We start from the raw sequence: 24,876 nt of genomic DNA on the forward strand, positions 1-24,876 counted from the left end.
TACTTTGTTACACCATGCTGGAAATATTTGGAAACAGAATGGGGATACCTGTATCCAAGTAATTAAGCGTGATTATCTATTTAGGAGCTAAAATCCGCTGTGCACAGGTACACACAGTGACAGACACATTTCTCAAACACAAGCAACATTTACCTTCATAACAAATGCTTTTTGTTATGAAGGTCAATGTTGCTTATGTTTAAGAAAATTCAGTGGCTATGGGGATTTCATCCATAAGATATGAAGAAATTCTAAGTCAACCATGCATTCACAGAAAGGGTTCAATATAAAACAACATTATTTTTCAATTAATTTATACCCCTTTCTGGACTGACCTTATGACTACTGTAAATTTATTAACACAAGGAAACATGAAGATTTCTTGGCAAAACCTAATGTTTTGACTGGAACCAAAAGTAAAATTAGCAGTTTTTGCACCAACAATGCTTTCCAAAGTGCAACTTTAACAGTCAGCACAAAGCTTAAAGTCCTGTTACTATAGTCTACAAAGTTCACTCTTAACCACCAGAAGAATCCTGATGTTCCAGGATGGATGAAAGTTTGCACATATTGACAAATCTGTCTTCAGCATTCTCCGCCAACATCATAGCTTCTAAAGTGATGAAAAAATTACACAGAAATACCTTCATGGGTACTTTACAGCCATCACTGCCTCCTCTCCCAAGTTTTCCATAGTCTCCATCACCCCAGGACCAGACTGTATCATCATCAGTGAGGCACAGTGTCTGTGCATCTCCACTGCCACAGGCTATATCAATCACACGGTAACCCTGGAGAGCTTCCACCTGGAACGACATCACCCAGTTTTGATTACCTTAAAATACTCAGTTATTTAGTTTCACAAAAAATCACAAACTCAGCTTAGAGAGGTGATGACTGGAACTACAAGTTTGAAACAGCACAGGAACAAGGAAATAAAGGCAACTCTAAGAGCTTTGCTCTTTTCAAACAGCAAAATGAAAACTAACTATGTATTTTAAATACAGGATTTATTGTCTTTTAATTGGTGAACTAGTTGAATATTTTACCTCAATGTCAGGGAGAACAATACAAAACACCTAAGGTTATTAAAGACTACATTCTGTTGAAATAATTTCAGGCACTCTGGGCTTGTACTGAATACAGTATGTGAAAAAAAAAAAATCTTAATTTCAAGTAATCTTTTACTAGTTTACAATTTTTGGGCACTTGCATGATAATTTGAATTTAGTTGACATCTTTTGAGATGATGCCACCTAGTGATGAAGTATGGGATCTGGAATCACAAAGTAAAAGGTCGGTGACCCACATACATCAGTCCTACCATACGTCATTCCTATCCTTGCCACTACTTGAAATAGATTCCAAATGGCACAATCCATCATTCAAAGCAGCATGAAACTTCACATATTTCTTTAAATCTTTAAAATAAATTCCTTGTAAGCTGTTTGGTGACCACAAGCAAAATTTTGCAGCTCCTCTTTCATTTTATCCTTTCAGTCACAGCAGCTTGTTCATTTCTTAAAAACACATGCCACTGTTTTGCCCTTTCATTCTTTGTACACAGAAATGCAAAAAGTTATAATCAGAAGATATTAACTGGACTGAGACTGCTGAGTGCTCCAAAGGTTTCTTACCAGTTTAGGCTTTAGTTGGTCCTCACTGTCTCCATGGCCAAGGCGTCCATACCGCCCCTTTCCCCACGTGAAAAGGTCTCCTGCAGCTGTAATGCAAGCGCTGTGTGCTCCCCCAGCAGCAATGTCAACCACTTCTATGCCTCTCAGAGACTCAATCACACGAGGGCGATCACAAGGGCTGAAAAGAAAACATCTGTCTGGACAAAACTTCTGAGATAGGCCATTCACATTCACCAGGGTATGGAGAATCCTCTCTTAAAATGAGAATGAGGACACCTAAAATCACTGAGTATCTGCTTTGCTCCGGTTTAATATCCTAAGGATTTATTTTTGACTAGAAAAATTCATTAATATACATCAACTATAAGTATCCATTAATCACTTTTTTAAAGTAAATTTTCAAGTGTTACTTGCCTTCGGTTTCCATGACCAAGTTTGCCATCCTCTGCTTCACCCCAGGAATAAACTTCTCCTTCAAAAGACAATGCCAAACAGTGCTTTCCTCCTGAGTTCACTGCAACTTTCTTTATGAACACGTGCTGAATGGATTCCAGTAAAGTTGGAGTAGAAACTGATTCTGTTCCTCCAATTCCAAGTCTACCACCTGCTCCATATCCAGTGGCATACAGCTTTAAAGTAAAGAGCAAAATTTAGTTTTGTTTGCCTCATGCAGAACATTCCCTAGAAATGAATTCTAGAGAAGAATTCTTAATGTATAGATGTCAGAATGCCGTTCAAGGAAAGTCTAAAAAAAACCAGTTTCTTACAGGCTTCTTATTTTCTCTTTTGGAAAATAAAGAAATAATTTTAAATACTTGACAAAAAATATTTGGGAAAACATGGCTACATTCAAGTCAATAAGAACCCTCACTGACTTAATGGATTTAGTGTGAAATATTCAAGCTTATTTTGTAAAACTATCAAGGGACCATACCTTTGCTTGATAGCATTAAAGTCACCTACTGCCTGTAGCTCTCCTTCCAAGCAGCACTATTCTAGTCTTCTTTCTTTCTTCTGTAGAATATACATACCTAAACACAGTTGCTTCTTTCCCTTCCATCTCATAAGTAGTTTTAATTACTGTTTTTTACTCTTTTTGTCTCTCTGAAAATAATTTCTTTCAACAGAATGATGTCAAGAAATGCCACTAATCTGCTCTTTACCCTTCTGTGAATTATTAACAAGGATAATACTGACCCCAAGGAATCATTACAGTAACTCACTAGATGAAAGTAACTGTTACACAAAGCTATAGCCAAAATTCTCTATCATGTCCTTAACAGCTGCCATCTGCATAAAAATGAAAACTTTTCAAATTCATGTACTGATTTTTTTCTCCTACACCTTAGACTACATTTCTGCACTGAGATTTTTTTTCACGCAGTACTTCAGCACCAGGAAATTAGATCCTGCAATATCTAACTTAGTTTTAGCCAACTGTGAACAATCTCACATTACACCTCTCCCCTGTTAGAGAGAAATAATCACCCCTGTTTTAGGGAACTCCGTGAGCATGCTGCTTGTACCCAACTTCGTTTGACAAAATCTGATCACATTTTTGAATTGAGAACTCAAATACATTCCTTATTTCAACTCTTTAATGCAATAGTAACTGTAGTCCTAGAAAATACTGGTGGGGTTGGTACAGTTCAGTTTCTTTAATAATAATAAAACAAAGTTACTACTATCAATAAAAATGAACCCTGTACTGTGCACACTATTTTTCATTTAGCCAAACCCATTCTGAGTGAGGGTGAAATATTTCAAGATAGTCAAATAAGCAATCATTTGTTATATCCTTACTTTCCCATCAGCAGTCACTGCAAACAGAGTCTGTTCACCACCAATTAATTGCACTGGTCTAAGGGTGGCAAGAGCTTCACATGGAGTTGGGACTTTGACCTTTGCTCCTTCAATTCCACCAAGCTGTCCTCTATGATTATGACCCCAACCATAAATGGTTCCACTGCCTCCAGCTGAAAGTGTCCAATCATCAGGTCGTCTGCAGGAAATGCAAAACAAAACCTTAAATGAGCTTTTTATGAGTCACAAAACCAGCAGTTTATCATTGTACAACAAAGTATCACAAGACCAAACCAGTAACAGGAGAAAGAAATTACCTATTCATCCACTGGACAAGCTGCTCATCCTGCTCTCTCTTAAAGACATCATGGCACTCATGAAGAACATCCATATTTTCATTATCTGCCATTAATTCTCGGATTTTCTTCGCCACCTGTGAAATAGTGTGCAATAAACAACATTATTCATGTTAGCAATTACTCCTATCACAGTTGGCATAAAGTAATTCATACTCATTATATCTTTTTGCATGAGACACTTCCACATGTTCCATTAACCATGTGAAGTATTCCTGCAGTACCTCATCAAGGAACAGGCGAGGTAAGGGTGTCCTTTTATCAAGAGCCACAGCAACCCTGGATGCCATGCAGTATCTCCTGAACCAGGCCCATTTGTGTGTCTCTGCACAGCAAGGGAGCGTGTCCAACTCCAGATCACAAGCAAGAGCCACAAGCACCTACAGACAATCAAAAAATAAACATTTTAGAGAGGGATCAAAAATGCGCAATAAAAATCAGTAAGTGTTTGACAGAGATGAACAGCTCATAGGCCAGTAGGGCCTGAACACTCTCAAAGACTTCAACAGCCTTTAAGTCACTAAGAGCCATCTTCATTACCCTCATGGATGGGGTAACATCAAGTCTAGCCCCATTATCTCATATAGTTAGGTATCTAATTTCCTCTTTCAATCCAAAAATTTTCATAACCTCCTTGTGAAAAACATTCCCAGATTAATTACCTTTTCCACATCAAATCCCACATGCTTAACATTTTACCTTCCATTTCTAAACTAAGTCTCCTTTCTACAATTCAATGAATTTTCAATTGATTTTCAGTTTGACTCAATTTTAAATCAATGTTCCAGATTAATATTGTGAACAACATATTACTTCCTCCTTCTATAAATTTTTAAGATTTTCTTTCTGTTTAAATAGGTACACCCTCTTAGTTTCACTTTTATTACAAAGGAGGCTTTTTCACCTTTTGCTCTTCTTGTTCTTCTCTAGAATTCCTCAACTTGTGCATTTTTACTTTGAAGTACAAGGGTCCATTTAAGACATTTTCATTTTTTCCAACTGGATATTAAAAAAACCTTCAGAGTACTAAACTAACTGAATAGAAATATACAACACTCCTATTAGGAAAACTCAAAATCACTAACCAAAAAGAGTGCTTACAAGATGTTTTCCTGAGTTTCTCTGCCTAGCTAAGTAGTCTTTGTTTTTCATTTGTGTATTTGATTTTCCTTTTAGAAGCAGGATTCTGGTTTTGTGTATTTGATCCCCCTTTTAGAAGCAGGATTCTGATTTTGTCAGTAAACATGACTGATATACAACTAAGTGAGCTTAGCACATCTCAAAAAAACCCCACAACTATTTTAATGTGTTCTTTACTGATTGTCCTGCATTACCTTAAAGAAAGGGCTGTGGAGCAATTGTTTTCCACCTCTCACAATGGGGTCTTCATAGTCAAACTGTCGCTGCAAAGCTTCTGGAAGACCTTTAACCAAAGCAGCTAAAGCACTCCCTGTGAAACTCTAGAGACACCACACAACAGGAAAGTTAAAGTTCATGTATTACAGGAAATACATTATTTACATGACTCTGACAAAACAAAACTGACTTCCCAACCTACAACTAGCTGTGTGAAATACCATTTCCATCCACTTGTTCAAAAAAAAAAAATTATTTCTACCCTTTTTTTGGCAATTCAGAAAGCGCACCTCTTAAGTCTTGGAATTAGCCATTTTTTGCTTTCTAAACTGGAATACTTTTTACCCACTTGCAGACCTGTGCAAGAAGACTATTAATTTGCTCATTTCCTATATTGCCATGAACACAAAAAATGTTGTACATCCAGGCTAGCACTTGAATCTTAATGTGAAAATGTGGAGAGGAGAGCACTACTGCTTTCTCACCAAAGCTCGTGTTTCTCCCTCATTGTCCCCCAGGATGCGGTTGATGTTAATGGACTGGCCAAACTCCGTGGTGAGCAGCTTCCTCAGCCTCTGCAAGGCCCACATTCTGTGGCCAGCAGCTAAGGGAAAATAAGCACACAAAGAACATAATTATTTAAAACAAATCACCATAACTTCAAAACAACAGACCTAATTTTAAGACTATACTCACCTAAGGCACTCAGCTGAGCACAAGCTGCAAGGGAAGCTGCCAAGCGAGGAACTATGCTCCTGTTGGAAGCAAAATTTAGGCGGAAATCCAACAAACACGTAACCAAATCCATTGAGGGACATGAAAGAATGCAACGATCTGAGAGAAGGTCTTTAGGGCCTGCAAGAAACAAAAAGGAACAACAGAAAAAAAAGCTGGGTAAGGTTTGTCCTCGGACTGAAATAAGAACAGAACATAGGCAGGACTCAGTTGACCAAACACAGCACTCTAGAGGGCTCATCTGCCTGAGTTATCTATTCTACTTCCCTTTGAAGAGACAGGAATAAAGATGCGCTACCATGACTTAATTTACCTCATTTTAAAACCAGATGGAATTTAAAAAAAAATAAGGGCATTTCAGATGACTTGTGTCCCAGAGGTATCCTCTCTTCGCTTATGAAGAGGCAAATGAGAGTGGCTATAAAATAGTTTTCTCTCTTCTCTACGTACAAGTGCACCTCTCAGGACTTAGTTGAAAATGCTTCCAAAGGATAAATGAAAATGTTTTGTTAGCATAAATGTAAATGAACTATTGAACTTTGGCATGTAAATACCATGCAGTGAGTGCAGTGTAAAAAGGAAACAAAGTAGTAGTAGTAAAATCTGCTCTTGGCCTCCTGCAAATGCTGTATGTGATACCTTACCTGCAGCTGGCATGATAGGATAAACTGTGAATCGCCATCCCCATCCATTCACAGACCCATCACTGATGAACTTCCACTTCAACTCATCCCCAGGAATTCGCAGCTCACTAGACCAATCTGACCACTCACGACCTGTCAGAGCAGGCAAGACAAACATACTCAGCTACACTGTCTGAGCCATACAGAGCCACTCACCAGTAGCAACTGGTTAGAAAGCATAAACAGCACACAAAGGCAATAAATAAAAAAAGCTACGTAAAGTACATGAACATAAATGTAAAGATGTAACATTGAGTCTTAAGAAGTTCAAAACCAAGTCTTAAAAGGTTCAGTTAGCACTGCTAGCAGACAGCTGAGTACCACAAGCAGGAGGCAACCATAAGAGCTTACTAAAATCCCTTGTCCTATTTTCAAATTATCTTTCATATTAAAAAAATATATAATAACCTGTACATTAAATAAAGCTTTACAGCTTCCAACCAGGAACCAACCAGAAATATCTCAGTAGTGAAACACCTTCGAGGAAAAATGGGTCAACATGAAAAGCCTACATTATGACTGCACAGGCAATAGCTACTGAGAGCCTTGCACATAATGTAGTGTATGGGCAGGTTCAACACAAAATTTGGTGAGATTAAAAATATTCCTCTAAAATCTACTAGAAATTAGTAGTGCCTAAAAATTAAATCAGAGATATCAAGATTAAAGATGTGAAGAATTCATGTAGTGTCACATGCAAAAGCCAGAGCAGGAAACAGAAAAACTGAGCACCAAGTTATTATTTTGGACATTTGACAGCAGAAGAGCATTTGTCTTGACTGCATGAAAGCTGAAATTTCTTTAAGTACTACCTGAAAAAGGAGAAAGCTAGCAAAATAAATATCCTTTTCCAATTTGTTAAAATACACTTTGATTATACTGAAATTCACACATGTTGGCACGGGCGCTGAACACTGAATTTTACACTCCATCCACGCTTTGGAAGAACTGGACTACCTAACATGCACTTCCCAGAGATTCTCCATATCCAAAGACACAAGATCGAACTTTGTGTCTACATCCCGCAAAACTTTTTAGTTTAAAAGACACTATCAATTTACACAGGTTTCCTTTCTTTGACTAGCCTATCCCTAACAAGAAGTCAGTTAGCAGCAGGGGCACATTTCATTCAGCATTCAGGAGTGAATCCCACAGGACACTTTGGGAAGCCCTCTCTCTCCATCCCTACCTGATCGGACGGACACGATCCTGTTGACGCCGTCCATTATGGTGAGGGGATCGTGGCGCCGCTCGGTGGAACACTGCCGGTCAAACTCCACCCTCAGCCCCTCAGCACCTGAACAGAACAAAGAGTTCACACTTCCACAGCAATCAACAGCACAGACAAATGCAGTAGTTCACAAACCCACATGAAATCAAACAGTTGTGTGGAAGCCATAGTGCCAATTAATAAAAGTAACTTCTTTTGATTTAATGACATTATTTGCCTGTAATTTCTTCTCATTGCAAGGCTTAAATCACAGCAAGCTCATGTGAATGGGGCTAGCAGACAAAAGACCATTCCAGAACATTCAAAACTAAAGTAGCAAAAGACAAAAAAATGCCTATTTACAGTTAAGGCAGATGGCTCTCTGTTGCCTGTAACTTTTGCTAAGTACTAGGTTATTGGTGATACTTTTGCCCAACGTCCGGGAGCAATGATGCATCTGACTCCACTGATATCAGAAGGTTAATTAATTACTTTATTAAACTATACTATTCTATAGTATATTACACTACATCTAAACTGAATCTGCACAAGCACTCAACTCAACTGCACAGAATCTCATGACTGTCTGCTGACCAACAGTCTGCAGATGTTCTTGGCCCTGACAGGCCAAGGAAACAAAACACCATCACTTTGGGTAAACAATCTCCATATTGCGTTCCACTCTGGCACAACACACAAGCAGGGAATGAGATAAGAGTTGCTTTGATCATTCTTTTCTCTGCTTCTCTCAGGTTCAGAGAATGTGAATCCCACACTAGGTATATTACTGAAGGAAGCACTAAATAAAAGACAGCATTACAACAAAGAAGTATTTCCCTTGCTCAAGATTAGGAGATGAGTTTTCAATTACTAAATCTGAAAAAGACTCAGTCCTTCTCAGCTTCATAACTAAATGGAGAACAGAAATGATATGCAACTGGAATCACACCAGTGAACTCAGGAATGCACACTGTACAGAATTGAGATCTTTATCAGCATGTAAGACATCAGCTTCAAGAAATACTTTTTTATAGCAACAGGATCATGGACATCAAGAGGACCATGCTACAGCAAAAGCCGTAACATGGCTTTAAAAGTTCAATACACATTTTTTTAAGCTAAAAAACAACTTAATGCAGGCAGGCTTCAAAATAATTGAATCTTAGCAACATAACTCTAAGAATTCTGTACCTGGTATTTTAACTGTGCCACTAGATGATGTATCATCAGTGTATGGATGGCTGCTCTCTACCACAACTGGTTGTGAAGAGAGGCGACCACTTTGTGAATCAGTTGCTACATCTTCTAGTTCTGTGACACAAAGCTCCAACAACATATCAGCAACCTAGGAAAGGAAAAATACACATTTTATAAACTGTATGTTGATTAACCCAAGAAATTTAAAATAAATAACTTGGTTTTGGAAATCTGATTCAAAACCATTATATTACCTCAAAAATAGTCCTTTTGGTAGTGTAAGAGCTAGAAAAACTCCTAAAACTAAAGGCCAAAAAACTTCAGTTTTCAGTGAGTAAATGACAACACAAATAATTGTTTTCCCTCACAGAAAAAGCAAACTATTAAATCTAAGCTATAGGGCATACACCAGCATGGAAAGGTATAAATATTTAACTAGTATGAACTATTGCAAAACCCTGTTTAGGAAGGAAATGCCAAAGGCATTAATCTTAAAGAGTTTCTAATAAAAACTCTAGCTCCAAAATGCAAAAAAGTCCACACAAACCCAAAGCTGTTCAGTTACTCACTATTAATGATAAAGAAAGCCAGAATTTATGTCTAAGTGCACATACAGCATGTACATAATTTGACTGGGAAAACTCAAGCCCAAAATAAAAATACATAGCTAATCACCACAAATTGAGCAGGAGGAGTAACAGTTTTAGAAATCTTAAAAAAAAAAAAAAGTATTGTTACTCATTAGGAACATTACTAGTTGAACGGTAAAGCTAGCAGAAATATTAAACAGCTTTCAGTTCATCACTGCACACACATATTCTAGAAATAATTTATGATTTGTTACATTCTGCCAGCTATGTCAAAAAAAAAAACCCACATCCATGGATATTTTGTAAAAAATCAGAAGCTTCGATGCATGAAATGTACATCTTAACAGTTCAGAAGATTTATTGTATAGTTAACAATACAATATACTAACAGCATTTTTAGCTAGTAATAATGACTGCATCAATTTGAAAAATAAACTCAGATGCAAAAAAACTCCCATCATGGAAGTTTTTTAACTAACATTCTACAGATTAAGTGAATAGAACTTGGTTAATTTAGCTTCATTCCAATACCCACTGACACTTGGTCAATACGTAAATACATTTTATCTTAATGTCTAATTGCAGCATGAAAAATGGAGAAATTAGTCTGTTACTGACATCTGCAGCACATGCATATATTCACATAGTATTTCCATTAAAACAGTTAAAGCTCACATGCATTTGAGCTCAGCTCAAATTTTCATGTGTAGCAAGTTTCTCAGGATGCCAAACTGCATTTGCATTTCAAGAAAGTATTCCAGCAAGCTAGTAATAAAAAGGGCACAGTTAAAATGCAACAGAAGCAAGAGCTGACCTGTGGGTAAGCTGTGCCCATGCCAGACAGCACAGCTGAGAGAACATCTCTTCCCTTCTCGCCCGCCCGGTTGGACACCGCAAGCTTCAGCAGGTCAACCATGACTCGCGTGTCATCTGGTACCAGGAGACTTGTAAACTCATCCAAGTACTGTGGCTCTGGGCCAGACACCTTACTCTGGCTTTCCACATCCTACAAAACAAACAATAAACATCCCTCTGTCTTTGCACAGATTTTTAAAATTGCGGTCATTTACAGAGTCATTTTTAAAGCGCAAAAAACAGAAAAACTGCTTGATAAAAGTATGGTAAGGACTTAAGTTTTGAGAAGAGTATTGACAACATTACTTCTTTGGTTTTTGTCATGGTTTCTGCAATAATACTGGCAGCTCCAGGATCATCTGTGACTGGAATGAAAGGACGGGAAGAGGCAGCAGCAGCTGAGGGAGTCACAGCAGATGGCGTCACAGCATCTTCTGAAGGAACAACCTAGCCAGAACAAATAATAACTCATGAAACCTTCAACAAGACACTGTAAAACCTTGAAGAGTTTAAATATTTATTAGAAGGTCTAGTGCTCAAAGACAGCAGCAATTTAAAACAGCCATAAGTTCAAAATGAACAGATTCACTGCCTGTATTTTTAGCTCCTATTTTTTTTCCTAGTGTGCATAAAACAGCAAACACTCCCCGCAGTGCCAGCTGCTACAAAAACATACAAAAAAACATCAATGCCTGCAGAAAAGTCAACAAAGCAGAAGGCAAGCCCTGAAAATACACCCAGTTCACAGTTTATAAATGCAGAAGACCTGTTCAGTAGCAAGCCTTTTCTTTTTTCTGCTCTGTTAGCAGTTAGGAATCAATGTAGTACAATTTCATTCAGGGCTTCATGTCTACATCAGTTATCTAAGTTTACAACTATATTTCATTCATTAATGGTCAAATATTCTGCTATTCTTGACTTTTTTAAAATATCACTCCTGCAAAATGAATTCAATACCTCTACAATATTGCTAGAAATCATCATGATTGCCTTTAAATGACACAATGCTTTCTCAAAGTTCAAAACTGATCTTAAACTAAAAGTTTAGTTTTTTCAAATCTGACATGTGCAGAGAACCTAGTCCTGAAATTAGAGCATGAAGGCATTTTTTATTCTCTGCTACTATCAGACTAATTGAGATATTTGTCAGCTTTACAGTTAAAAACTAATGAAAACAAAATAAAGTGACACTTTACCTCCCCTCTCCTGTCCTGCCACGGGTTTGGGCTCAGCCTCTCCTCGATATCTCCCACAAGCACACACTCATCTCCATTTGCAGGGCTTCCTGCAGAAGTGGCATCTGATGGGGGGGCTGGTGATGAAGAGGGACATTCTACTGGTGCAATCATACTTGCAGGCATCAATGCTCCAACAACTGCATCCCTGAAATCATTTAGGATGGATTAACATAAACCTCATTATACTCCCTTGTTGAACTTAAAAACTTATTATTAGCTTATCTTAACAAAATAAGGTAAGTTTTCCAAGCTGTAGAATCTAGATGGTAGTTCACTGATATTCTCCCTTGGGCCTGATGCTTCAATGTTTAATATGAGTTTCTCTTTATAAATTTTAGCACAAATACTCTGTTCTCTCCTAACAATGATGGCACTGCAAAGTTTTATTGTTATTTCCACTCTGCCCTCTACTGCTTCCTCCATATCATCCATCATGATTTTCTTACATGGCTTCTACATTATTTACTTGAGCATTTCTGAATGAAAGATTTTTTTCTCCAGGCAATAAAAACTTCTTTAAACACAACAACATAAAGCTAACATCAACATCAAAAGAAAAGTTAGATGAAGCTTAGGCCCATCCTGAGGAGTTAAAACAATTTATACCTGATTCAAAAGTCCCTAATAGATGGTAAGCTACATCATCCTTTGTTCAGCAACAAAAAGAATGTTCCCATGCCTACCTGGCATACATGATCTGTAATGCTATCAGTATGTGAGACAATGCCTGCTGTTTGGCAACGTTCCCATCAAGTGACAGGAGAATCTTAGCAAGGGAAGGGCGATTCGGCTTGGAACTGTTTGCCCCACTGATTTTGTTACTGGCAGCAGAAGAATCTGCATCTGAAGGAACACCTAAAAAGAGGCAGGAGGAAGGAGAAGGTAAGCACTTTTTAATGGTATAATACATAAAAGGACATGGTTTATCTAATTTCTTGTTAAATCAGAAGAGATGACTGAAACTAACCCTACAGGACATTCGTAAACAGCAGTACCTACAGTTACAATATTGAAGTTAATTTCGTGGCATTGCAACAAGGGCTTTCATAAAATAGTATTTGGTCTTGTTACTCACTTTTGAGGATTAAGGTAATAACAGATAGAAATATTTTAGTGATCAGCACCTAAAACAAGTTTTACTTACAAAAACATTCTGAAATAACAAGAATATTTATTAGGTACAAATTGCTTTGGTCATGAAAAGGCTTAATTTGCAAGATGCTTGATGCTTTCATACTCAACACAAACCACTGCTGTTTTGATTCCCTAATTCTTAACTCACTTACCTTAGAAACAAGAGGTAATGCATAAGATTAATACTAGTGTAACATTCATCTATCATTACCTCCATAAAGAGAAACTCCTTAGGGTGTTTGAGGAAGCATGTTGCATTTTAATCTAAAAATTCCATTTCCATGAAGAGTTTTGGTTGGCCACTTTTTTTTTTACCAGAGACACATTTTGTTGTTTTGTGATTTTTTTTTTCTAAACCATTTTTTTTTTTGCACTCTTCTATCACCTACTAAACCACACACAAAACAAACATACCAATGGCAGTAAAGGAAAAACAATGTAAGGAAACAAATACCAACCAAGATAAGAAGCACCTAAAGGGTCCCTGGCTGTCTGGAAAAGCACTGGCTCATGAACAGATGGTGTAGCTACATCCACCGTTGTCCACGCTACACTGTGGGAAGACCCACAGGCAACCCGAGTGATCTTCTGGCCTTCCAAGCCCTGGACAAGAGTGGGTTTTCTATTCACTGTGGTAGTTCCATTGCCTTGTTGCCCATGGTCATTGTCACCCCAAGCATAAACCTGCAAGGAAAAATGTCCATGTATTACTTGGCTTCACTGCTTATTTCAATTTAGTGCTTTCTTAAAAACTCCTAAAGAGATTGTTTGTGATTTGTGCTAGTAATCTAGGACACTTTGGACAATCTATTGTCATTACATTTCCCCCCTCCATTAAATAATGCAGGCATTATCATACAGTAAAAGAAAAAAAAAAATTAAAGCAGCACTTTATCAGATAATTCATAAATTATCACCAAATTATAATTGATCAGTTGATTCCTAAATGACTCAATGTTCACAGTAAGTTAGAAGAATTAATTGCCTAGTAATTGCATTGGAGACCTGAAACAATATCATGATAAAGATGAAAAATCTGTCCAGAATACTATGACTGCTGCTGCATTTCCAGAGTAAGAAGAAGAAAACTGATCATGAGATAATACAAGGAAAGCACTACAAAAGCTACTATAACAAAAATATTTTAACTCCAGTACTAATATTTAAAATACCAATACTTTTTAAATTACAATTGTGCTTATATTTATGCCGGACTTTTAAAAGCAAAGAATAAAATTAGGAATTTTTATTTCATTTAACCAATTCTGTTATAGTTCCCTTCCTAAACAGTTCCTTCCTTTCTGCATGGGGGAAAGGAGGGTGGCACACAACATACCTGTCCAGTGTCAGTCACTGCCAGACAGTGCAGGGCTCCCACAGCCACGTGCACAATCTTTTTGCCCCTCAGTCCTTCCACGACCTGCGGCTTTCGCACGTGCACATCTGTGCCATGGCCTAGCCTGAAGTAATCACCCTTACCCCTGCAACAGACAGCAAATGTAGCACTCAGAACAACGGCACTGTTCACACAATCCTCTTCAAAGCAGGTTCCCAACTGAATACACTTCATTTATCACTGCCTGAAACACACACACCCCAAATAGCAAATGCTTCAAAACTGAATTCCATAGGCATAAGAATGAGGATAACTGCAGTTCTATAACACTGTAGCTTCTCACCTCAATACAGAAGAGCATGATTATGACTCTTTTTACATGCAAAGCAACTGGTATTACATTTAATTTCCTCTACTGCAATTGTAAACACTTCCAAAATTCACGTGGTTTGATAAGACTTGGGCATATTTAACTATGGAGGATAAACCTTAAAACAACAGAACTTTTAACTTAAGTCTGCTCCCATGAAACTAAACTGCTCACAGGAAACTAAAATGTTTTGAGAATTGAGGGTTTTTTTCCCATTGTCGGAAGCCTCAATATAGATTCTGAAGTCTCCATAATTTAAATTTACCCAAAATTCTTATACACAAATGGCACTAAAAAAAATAGCATACACAAAAGTAAACACCTTAAAATGCTTCCACCAAGAATATCAGTAAAGAATAAAAAACCCCTGATATTTCTTCCACTATGTTTTTAGTAACCACTCACTTGGTTCTTTTGCTTACCACCCATTTTTCTGAAGAAAGGTTATATTATGCTAGAGAGAAATATGCTATAGAGTACTGTTATTTACATATAGACACAACCCAGAAGCTATGATTTTTTTCCTCAAACCATTAAAAAATTCAGGAGGAATAAAAGTTTAAAAGTAATTCAGCCATCTCCAGCTGAAACAGACGCAAAAATCTCCTTGTAGACCTGTAATGTCATGAAATAGCTGTGGATTTATGACTAGATGTAGCAAGTGTTGAGAAAAAACTAGGGCAAGGAAGGAACAAACAAGAATTCTGGCATGAGTTCTTTAAAAAAAACGACTGTCAAATTATCTTTCCTCTTGCTCCTTTTGTCACTACAAAAAAAATTTAGACAGAGAGCAAAGAAAAAAATACAATTTTCAGCAGCCACTCTGAAAACAACACCTCTGTTAAAAGCTTCTCTTCCTTTTAACAGTAGTAGCAATTTATAAAAATGAAAATTTTGAGGATTTCTCTTTATGTTATTCAGCAACTGCTGACAACACAACAAAAATGATTGGTTTAAGTCTGCTCAGTTTTGATATACATCAAATAGGTCACAGTCTTATTACACAAGGATGGGGTAAGACCTTGATCTGATTAGTGCCCTAAAGTTGACCTGCCATGCAGTAAGCTCTCAGATTTTACAAAAAGGTTTATAAATTCAAAAAGGCAGATTTGTGTTCAAAACAAAGCAGAAGCAAGCAGGCAAAGAGGAGAAAAATAAAACCATATCTGAGTAGCTCTCAGTGATCATCTCATAGCAATTCTTGCTCCAAGGCATCATTACTGACAATTCAGGGGCCTTCTGAGCAACAACAAGCTGTTGCTGTGCTCCTGTGTTCCCAAGGAAGTTCTTCCCATCTGCTCTGAATTTCAGCTTACTTCCTTACTCTCTGACATGCTTACTCTCTCAAGTCTCTGCTTTACCTGTAGGCTTCATAGTCCAAGCTATGGCTCTCAAGTTTTCTTTTTTCCTCTCCACTCTCAACATTCCTTTACATGTCTCACAGTGGCCAAGAGAAGAAATGATCTTCCCTTTCTGCCTCTAATTCAATAGGAGCCAGGCATTCTAACAGAGTACAGCAAACAGGAAAGCATGCTACAATGTTAGAGTGATTGAATGGATGCAGCTCTCCTGGAAGAGCTGCCAGTTTAAAAGAAAAAGCACACAGGTAAGGCACAAAAGGAGTCAAAAAAGCATTAAATACAGCACAGAGCAACTGCTTGGAAGATACTTCCTGGCAAATGTAACATACCATGTCCACACCACTCCTGACTTGGTCAATGCCAACGAGAACTGTGCACCACACTCGATCTGACAAACGCCTTGGCCGTTCAGCCTTTCGATGTTCTGAGGAATGTTGCATCCTTCACTTCCTCCTCGGCCCAGTTTTCCAAAATCACCATCACCCCAAGAAAACACCAAACCTAACAAACATCAAATTGCAGGTCAAACAACGATGACAGTATTCCCACATGCTAGAAAGCTTCTGGAACAAGATACTCCTACCTTCATCTGTCAAAGCAAGAGTCTGAGCATCTCTGCTTCCACATGCAACCTGAATGACTCGGTGGCCAAGGAGCACTTTAACCTACCAAACAGAAGGAGTAACAAAGAAGTTTTCAAAGAAATTATATTTTAAAACCTTACAAACATATCCAAGGTCTTATGACTCATCTCACTGTGCCCAGCCTGAGCAAAGAACCACCCAGCCATGTCCAGAATCCAACACTGCTACATGGCAGCTTCCAGCTATGCATCAAAGCAGATGCAGGACATGAATGCTGAAAGCAGCAGTTGCCATTTTACAACACTTTACAAGAAAGAACCTGGATCTTTTTGATTTTTCTGAAATAGCTTAACTTTCACCAGAGGTATGGACACCAAAACCTAATTTAGATCGCTCCAAAACAATGCCTTCATACAGCCTCCGTGGTTTTTGTTACTTTAGCTTCATGCTGCTGTCATTTATTTAACACGTTTGCATTTCATCAGAAACAGGAAACATCAATTTTACCATCTTAGGCTTCAGCTGTGTGGTATTATCTCCATGTCCTAGTCTTCCATACTCTCCAAGACCCCAGGTATACAGTTCCCCACTGGAGGTAATGGCAGCACTGTGGGAGCTGCCACAGGCAATATCACGGATGCGTTTGGTTTTCAACGCTTCGATCAGCCTGGGTTTATCACAGTTCCTGGAGAAAAGGAACAACAAACCCATTGTGTTCATCAAAAAATAGCCACACAATATACTCCAACTCTTGCATTACACATCTTGTAATAACTAACAGCAATCTCAAGATAAAGTAATATGCAACATTGATTCCAAGATATACTTTTTAGCAGCAGCATAAATCTAAATTTTATGCTGTCTTAATGTACTTCAAATTTTATTTAAAGAATATTTTATGTATACGCTGCCAAACTTAGGTGAGAAATTCAAAATCAATCAATTAAACAGCACATAACAGAAAGTGAAAACCCATTTCCTGTCACTGCCCAAAGCTCAGTGAGTTATTAGCAGTGGACACACAGTAAAATTAGGAGATGACACTCCCATCCCAACTTTGCTCTTCACAACAGAGAAATCAAACTAGAATTTAGTGTTAGACTTCTATGTGAGTACTGCTAAGATTTATTCTTCATGTGGTTACCGTGTTCTCTTACTTCCACAAAAGGATTCAACTCAAGATTTCCTAATATTGGTGTACCAGAAGCACTAATAAGATTCTACAAAATTATGCAGGGCCTCTGGTAATATTTCTACTATGAAATGCCCATGAGTTCCAAATCTCACTTTCAATAAAATTACATAAAATATGAGTCACTTGAGCAATAAACAGTAATACTGCTCTCATCTGGACTTCCCTTTCCATTAGTCTGACCAAGCCTTATAAAAATTTATTTCCTGTAACATATTAACTATCTGATTTAATTTTTAATGTATTATGGGCAGGTCCTCAAAATATATCAGAATGACAAAAGTATTTACCAATGGGCTTTTTTTTATCAGGGTTTTTTCTTTCAAAACACTGTTCTGTGCATACATATAAAGTAAAATCTTAGAAAATTCAAATTTTGTTAAAGCTGTCCTGTGGAAGATTAAACTACCATTACTAAAAAGTGGAAGAAGTTTATTTCTGCCTAACAAGTTCACAGTCTGTGAACTGAAGTCTAAAGAAAGGGCTACAAAATGACAGCTTAAGTTATAAGCTGTTACAGTTCAGGAATACAAAATTGCTATGGTTTTACTCCTCAAGGCGCTTCTTAAAACCATCCCTTAAAAAAGTAAACAAAAACTGTATGTCCAAAAGTATGGAATTTCATCAGTGAAATTTGAAAATACTAGTCAAGATTTTATCTATCTTTCTAAGTATTATATTAATTTAATGCCTCCTTTCTAAATGGCTGAAGCCTGCTACAAATGCTGCAGCATAAATTGGAATATACTGTGGGGGGGAAAAAAGTCTTCTTAAAAAACATTTTTTTATTTCTACTGTGTTTTTAATATGGTATAAATTGTTGTTGTTTTCAATAGTGGTGGTCAACTGTGCTGTAATAATCAACACAATTCTTCTACTGAAATACAGACAAATTTGGTGTCCTCACATTCTACTGAAGTGACCAAGTTTTCCATCATCTCCTTCACCCCACGAAAACACCTTTCCATCAACAGTCAATGCCATAGCATGCCGACCACCTGAAATTGTAAACATACATTTACATTTCTGAGCTTTCAAGCAGGCAGCAGGTCTTAGCAACAATTTAACATTGCTGTTCTTCTACAATGCAACTGTATGAGCATTTCAGCTCCACAGACATTACTTATTTTCTTTGAAGCTTTCATATGATTTAATTTAAAATAAAAAAAATTTTGTGACAGTAGGTCTCCTGGCACATTTAAAGACAAAAAACCACCAAACCAATAATCACTCAATTTACTATTTTCAGAGCTGCAAGAAAAAATAATGAGAAAAACAAACCCACCATCTGGAAATATTCAAAATGAAAACACCTTCTTTCAACCAAATGGAAACACCAAAGTTACCTTCCAGCAAATAAGAAAACTTGTATGGTCTAAATTCACAGAATTTAATAACAGAACCATTAGATTTAATCTGACATAGTATAAAACAGACAGAATTCAATAATCTGTATTTATTAAAAAAACAAAATCTGATATGCTAGGGCATCACAGCACCCAAGAAGACTGCAAAGGAACTATTTTCAGGTTTAATATGTCACATTTATGAATATAAGGACAGCAATAGTCAGTACCTGAGTGAACAGCCACCTTCTTTACCACGTAGTTGCTGAGAGCTGTAATCTGGCGGGGAATAGGCACAGTTCCACTGGATATTCCCAAACCCAGCCTTCCATTTGTGGCTTCTCCACAGGCATACACTTTGCCCTCTACAGTCACTAAAATGAAAAGAAAAGTTTGAAACACCATTAGTGTTTCACAATTCAGAATCTGCTTCTGCCCTTAAATAATAACATTTATTTTAAACTTATGTTACCTGCAAAAAGGCTTTTGGATCCTCCGGCTACTTGCACAACATTCAAGGCAGACAGGGTTTCAGAAAAGGAAGGGACTTTAATCTAGAGCAGGCAGGAAATAGAAACCATTACAATTCACTTCATTACAATTCACTTCAACATTTTACACTCTAAAAAGAAGAGTTCTTAATTGATAAACGAGTTAATCTAACTGGTACTTTCAGATGCTTCACCCATGCCAATTAATATTACACCAGGCAAAGGACAAAAACAAATTTAAAAAATTTAATACTGAAACTATGATAAATATAAAATCTGATAAAAAATGAAAGGTCATATAAACAAGGATTTTCTTTTAGTAAAGTTTTCTTCAGAAAACTGAAGAATCCAGGAAAGGTTAACTTTTTGATTCTTCAAGGTACTCTATGGATACAATATTATACTTTGACAACATCAACTGAAAAATGCTCTGAACATAATTTTTAGATGAATGAATGACATTTCAAATTGATAAGCATTTGGGATCTATCTCATCTTGTACTATATTAAAACTATATGTAAATGGCTGCACACTGGGCTGAAGTTCCTATTGTACAATTGCCAGATACAAGTAATACATAGGAAAGTTCACCAGAAGTTTTATTTTATGTGTGCAGACTCAATAGGAACAGAACATGTCAAGTGTTAGACAATTTTTAAACAATTAGTTCATTATGATCTAAAACACTGAGCGGCTGCTAAAAATCAAGCCAGATTTCAGACTACCAACCAAAATGCAAATTTTCTCCAATTTTCCACCCAGCAGACATCTACACGTCTTAACACTAAAAAGCTATCAAAACCTAATCTTTGTAGCTAATTTTAAGTTGTGTAACTCATACATTTTATTTTTCACTGTTTCTCTTGTACTTAAATATGAAAATAACCTACCTTGGAACCTTTCAGCCCTCCCAATTGGTCTTTGTCATTCAGTCCCCAAACAAAAACTTTGGTTCTTATTGTAGCTGCTGATTCAAGCCCAGCTGCCTTCTTTCTAACAAGACTGAATATATTGAGAAAAGAAAACAGGGTCAGTTTAGTAAACAGCATGCTGTAACACAGGCACCTTTTTATAGTATTTACTGGTTTTTACAGTTGGGAACAGTTTCAAGACTCAAACTGCACTACCACAGTTGGGGAAAAAAAAAAAAAAAGAAAACCAAGTATCAAATATAACCACATCAAGTTTTTAGCTCAGTTTCCAACCCTAAGTATACACCAAAAGGGAATGAGTCATACAAAATGTTACACCTCACCAGTGTAATCATCTCAGAGAACTTATTTCTTGAGAAAGGATCTACTTACAACTCCAATAAACTAAGACACCGATTTCTCTTTACTACCATTCAACCTAATCAATGTGTTCTTCCTCCAATCATCTCCAGAATTATAGGAATATATAGACACTAAGGTTGTTTTCCATTTCCCCCTGCCTTCACACCTGCAGTTACCTACCTCCCAGTGTTAGCTTTATCATCATCCTCTTCCTCATTATCAGAAGCCAGGAAAGGGACTGCAGCCAAATCTTCATCCTCAGCACGTACACGTCCCAGTATGCTGAGGCCATGTATTTTGCAATCAATGCCAGAGCTTCTGCACTGCTTGATTGCAATCTCAATGTATCTGTGGTACTAACAAGAAAAATACTCTGTTAACATCTTTTGGGTTCTATGTAACGTCATAAAACATAGGAAACAATTAGATCTTTTGCTTGACTTTGCCACTTTAAGAAAATGAATCTGTCAATTTAAATGCTTGTCACTTCAGCTCTAAATAATTCATGCTTTATCATTAGCATATGGCCTCATTCATATAAAAAATTTCACTCCCTATCTCAGAAAATTCATTATGCATTTCTCCTTGTTGTTAGAAAAGATCAGAACTGCTATCCAAAATTATCCCCAACATTTAAGTTTATTGGAATGTGTTACTGGTTCTCAGGTACATCAATTTACATAAACACCCCTAAAATATCTATTCTAGTGTTACTTTATGATTATGGTAAAACTTTTTAGAATAATTAACTTGACTAGCTTGCCAGAAATACTGTTAAGAGTAAAAATAAAATATCAGGCTTTAATGATCACAACAATACTTTTCATTTATCTCTTGCAGCACAATATTTTTCTGCTGTACACAAGAGTAATTCTCACACAAACTTCACTTACTTCAGTACAATCACTGAGTAGAGGCACTGTGGTGTCTGTAGGATTTATATTGATTGTCTTTAGCTCTATAAGGTTATTTAAGGAATTACCCCCTAGAAAAGAAAGCACAGAATGAAAAACATTTTAGGATATGGTGTTTGTTTCACATACAGGCATCTGTGTAACAGATGACTGTCAACAAAAACCAGATAAATACCTGCTATTGGGTGCAAAAAAAAATTTTTGACTTCTTAGAGAACATACACATACCTGAAACTACAACTAAGGAGGGCATGTAGCTGCTGTCTGCAGGGTCCACTATCATCTTCAGTCTGTGAACAAGAACATCTGGAAAAATCTCCAAGCGAATCCAGTGCTAGTGGAAACACGGAATTTCATCTTTAAATAGTATTGTTATGACCACCAAAGAATATATATGTGATATTTTTGAAGAAAGAATGGGAAACATCTCTGAATGGTACACAACAGCTGCAATATATGGCAGCTGGCCAAAGGGAAATGACCTTGTGAACTTCTTGTTTGTCCAATGTCCAATTACAAGAGAAACAGTTGTAGCAAACAATTTATTTCAGCCAAGACCAACACCACTGAGAACACAGAAAGCACAGTACCAATGGAGGTTAAGTAATGGGACATAATGTAACTACTAGGTTACAGTCTGTAGAAAACCTGGAGTAAGAGTACTTAGGCATACTCTCAGCATGGCCATCAACAGAGCATCAAAACACACTGGAGAGATGCCCAGCTGCACATCCTGGTGCCTAGGCTGGTCACAAAGCACTGCTGCAGGCCAATGAAACTGATAAACCATAAACTAAGGAACACCACATTTTTTAAGTTATCTGGCTGCAGGAGTCAAATGTACATTAAGTAACTTTGTCAAAGACACTAAACCACGAGAAGCTGTTGACTCCATCCAAGGCAGAGAGGCCTCGATAGACCAGAGGGCTGAGTAATCAACAATTGTATGAAATTTAACCAGGACAAGTGTGGCATTCTCCATCTGGGATGGGGTGATCCTGCTCATACTAACACTCTGGGGGATGAGGCTGGAGACTGGCCCCACTGAAAGACAGCTGGGGGCTCCAGTGAATGAACAGCCACACACAGGTCACCAGTGTTCTCTCACAGTCCAGAAAGTCAACTGAATCCTGGGCTGCATCTAAAGAGCTGTGACCAGCAGGTCAAGGGAGGGGATTCTCTCTCTCTGCTCCTGTGAGACCCCAGCTGGAGTGCTGCAACCAGCTCTGGGGTCCTCAGCACAAAACCCCTCATGGGCCTGACAGACTGGATCAGAAGAGGGTCATAAAAGCAATCAGAGATGGACCACCTCTCCTACAAAGACAGGCTGAGAGAGTTGGGGCTGCTCTGTCTGGAGAAGGGAAGGCTCTGGGGAGATCCTTTCAAGCATGAAGTATAAAAGCATTTAGAGCTTAAAGTTACCTTTCCTTGTGAACCAGAAGACTGCCAGCACTGCTCACTACCGTCAATGAGACGGGAAGCCTGATTCACAGAGGATGAGACATTCAAATTCTTGACTATCCTTGACCAATCATCCAGTAACATCCCCCGCTGGCTACTGTGCCGTCTCTTCAGCTGCTTTCCAGAACGCCCACTGAACACAGGAGACTGACCTGCAGGGTTAAGTGACACATTTAGCATGCCCCTCTCAAAGAAAATTGCTCCTTTGAAACCCATAAGCAGGTTGAAAGGCAATGTAAGAAATTTTGAAGATGTAGGGGTACCCATTTTGAGTATGTAGGCTGCATTTAGGACACAGGCACAGACCACATTAGCATGTTGATGCTATGTAGTACACAACACTGGTGCTTAAAGAGTGCAGCTCCTTTTTTTAAAGAAGTTTTAACTTTCCAAGTTCTTGACTAGACAGCTACTTGAAAAGGTCATTCCCTTTAAAACAAATCAGATCAAAACTTAGGATGATATGTAATTCAAAATACAGGCCACAGCACACCCTTTTTTTACACCACTACAGCATATGAAAAACCACAACTAAACCTCAACAAAAATCCCCTACCAAAGAATAGAAAAAGTTGGAACACTGGAAAATTCAAAGTTCCAGAAGAAGGTAGTTTAGTGAGATGTGGATTTCCTCCCTGCAAAAACCTTACTTCCACTACCCTTCACTGATTTTATAGCATTTTGATGAAAAGAATATTTTAACTTCTCTGCCCTACAGCACAGGGCAAGGGGAAGGATTACAAATTCACACCATTCTAGTTGCACAGCTCTATCAGCTGACTCATTAAATGAATGTCTTTCTCGCCCACACAACCCATGTTCACAATCTCTAGGTGGGAATCAGGTTTGTTCATTTTCCAAAACAATTACACTGGCGATGTGCAAATACAAAGAAATTTAGTCCAGAAGTCAGCATCATCCTGCAAATACCAAGGATAAGATTAATTGTTAGACAGGTGGATGAAAAAGAAGTAAAACAAAACATCAGGTAAGTTTTGCATAACAAAGCAAAGCCCCAAAATTTTGGAGCTAAAATGGCTGCACCTGTTCTTGCCCTAGAGAAAAAAAGTCTGATTATGAGTCTTTCAAAAGGCTTCCCTTTCCCACTACACTCCTCTGGAGCCTCCACATCACAGAGGAACTGAGGCAACAGCCATCACACACCAACAGGCAAAACAGCTGAAGAGCAACTGAGGCATAAGAAGACATCTTGGGTATTTCCACCTGCCCCTGGCACCATGAGGATTCTATTCATCTACATCTAGGCTGACAGTAAAAGGCAGGAGGATTAGAAAATTACACAGTTTATTCTTGGTGTAAGTAAAAATGCCATTCTGACATGTAGAGTTACTGTCATATAGACATTTTTTAAACTTTTTAACACCACAGAAAAGGTTTAGGGGTTAATGTTTTGTTGAAGTCCATCACATGCAATTGTAGCAATGCCATAAATGTTTCATTGTCCAGGGGGTCAATCTGAACACTAAGTTCATCATATTAAGGAGCTGAAATTTAAAACTGTTTTTTCCAAAACAACTTAAACACATTTTAAATTAATCTAAGAGACACACAGCAAAACTTACCTGGTTCATTTATTCTGCCAAAAGTATGCCGGGTGTTATGCTTCCTGGTTTTAAAACATGTTTCACAAAAGTCAAAATCATCACAGTTTCTGCATTTGAATCTAGGCCCATTGATAGGAAACATCTGACAGCCATCACACCTGATTTGACAAGAGAAGAACAAGTCTAT

The 24,876-nt window shown here is 37.7% G+C and overlaps 1 protein-coding gene across 2 annotated transcripts in view; it reads right to left on the reverse strand.

The window, feature by feature from the left end:
• HERC2 (HECT and RLD domain containing E3 ubiquitin protein ligase 2) overlaps positions 1-24,876 on the reverse strand; it is a 102,392-nt gene that overhangs the window by 15,921 nt on the left and 61,595 nt on the right. For both annotated transcript variants that reach the window (XM_058019240.1, XM_058019241.1), the window contains exons 52-81: positions 24,708-24,847; positions 23,086-23,276; positions 21,892-21,997; positions 21,643-21,734; positions 20,930-21,105; positions 20,366-20,477; positions 19,456-19,537; positions 19,214-19,357; positions 18,545-18,635; positions 16,953-17,130; positions 16,445-16,526; positions 16,191-16,362; positions 14,131-14,275; positions 13,253-13,478; positions 12,344-12,515; positions 11,619-11,805; positions 10,729-10,869; positions 10,382-10,573; positions 8,972-9,125; positions 7,760-7,867; positions 6,532-6,663; positions 5,849-6,007; positions 5,638-5,756; positions 5,131-5,256; positions 4,021-4,176; positions 3,758-3,873; positions 3,441-3,639; positions 2,052-2,266; positions 1,638-1,815; positions 645-806 (exon numbers count right to left, since the gene is read on the reverse strand). In XM_058019240.1, the coding sequence (XP_057875223.1) occupies positions 645-806; positions 1,638-1,815; positions 2,052-2,266; positions 3,441-3,639; positions 3,758-3,873; positions 4,021-4,176; positions 5,131-5,256; positions 5,638-5,756; positions 5,849-6,007; positions 6,532-6,663; positions 7,760-7,867; positions 8,972-9,125; positions 10,382-10,573; positions 10,729-10,869; positions 11,619-11,805; positions 12,344-12,515; positions 13,253-13,478; positions 14,131-14,275; positions 16,191-16,362; positions 16,445-16,526; positions 16,953-17,130; positions 18,545-18,635; positions 19,214-19,357; positions 19,456-19,537; positions 20,366-20,477; positions 20,930-21,105; positions 21,643-21,734; positions 21,892-21,997; positions 23,086-23,276; positions 24,708-24,847 (4,453 nt within the window). The remainder of the gene's footprint in view (positions 1-644; positions 807-1,637; positions 1,816-2,051; positions 2,267-3,440; positions 3,640-3,757; positions 3,874-4,020; positions 4,177-5,130; positions 5,257-5,637; positions 5,757-5,848; positions 6,008-6,531; positions 6,664-7,759; positions 7,868-8,971; positions 9,126-10,381; positions 10,574-10,728; positions 10,870-11,618; positions 11,806-12,343; positions 12,516-13,252; positions 13,479-14,130; positions 14,276-16,190; positions 16,363-16,444; positions 16,527-16,952; positions 17,131-18,544; positions 18,636-19,213; positions 19,358-19,455; positions 19,538-20,365; positions 20,478-20,929; positions 21,106-21,642; positions 21,735-21,891; positions 21,998-23,085; positions 23,277-24,707; positions 24,848-24,876) is intronic.

This window comes from Melospiza georgiana, chromosome 2 (assembly GCF_028018845.1).
Source record: "Melospiza georgiana isolate bMelGeo1 chromosome 2, bMelGeo1.pri, whole genome shotgun sequence".
Taxonomy (NCBI): Eukaryota; Metazoa; Chordata; class Aves; order Passeriformes; family Passerellidae; genus Melospiza; species Melospiza georgiana.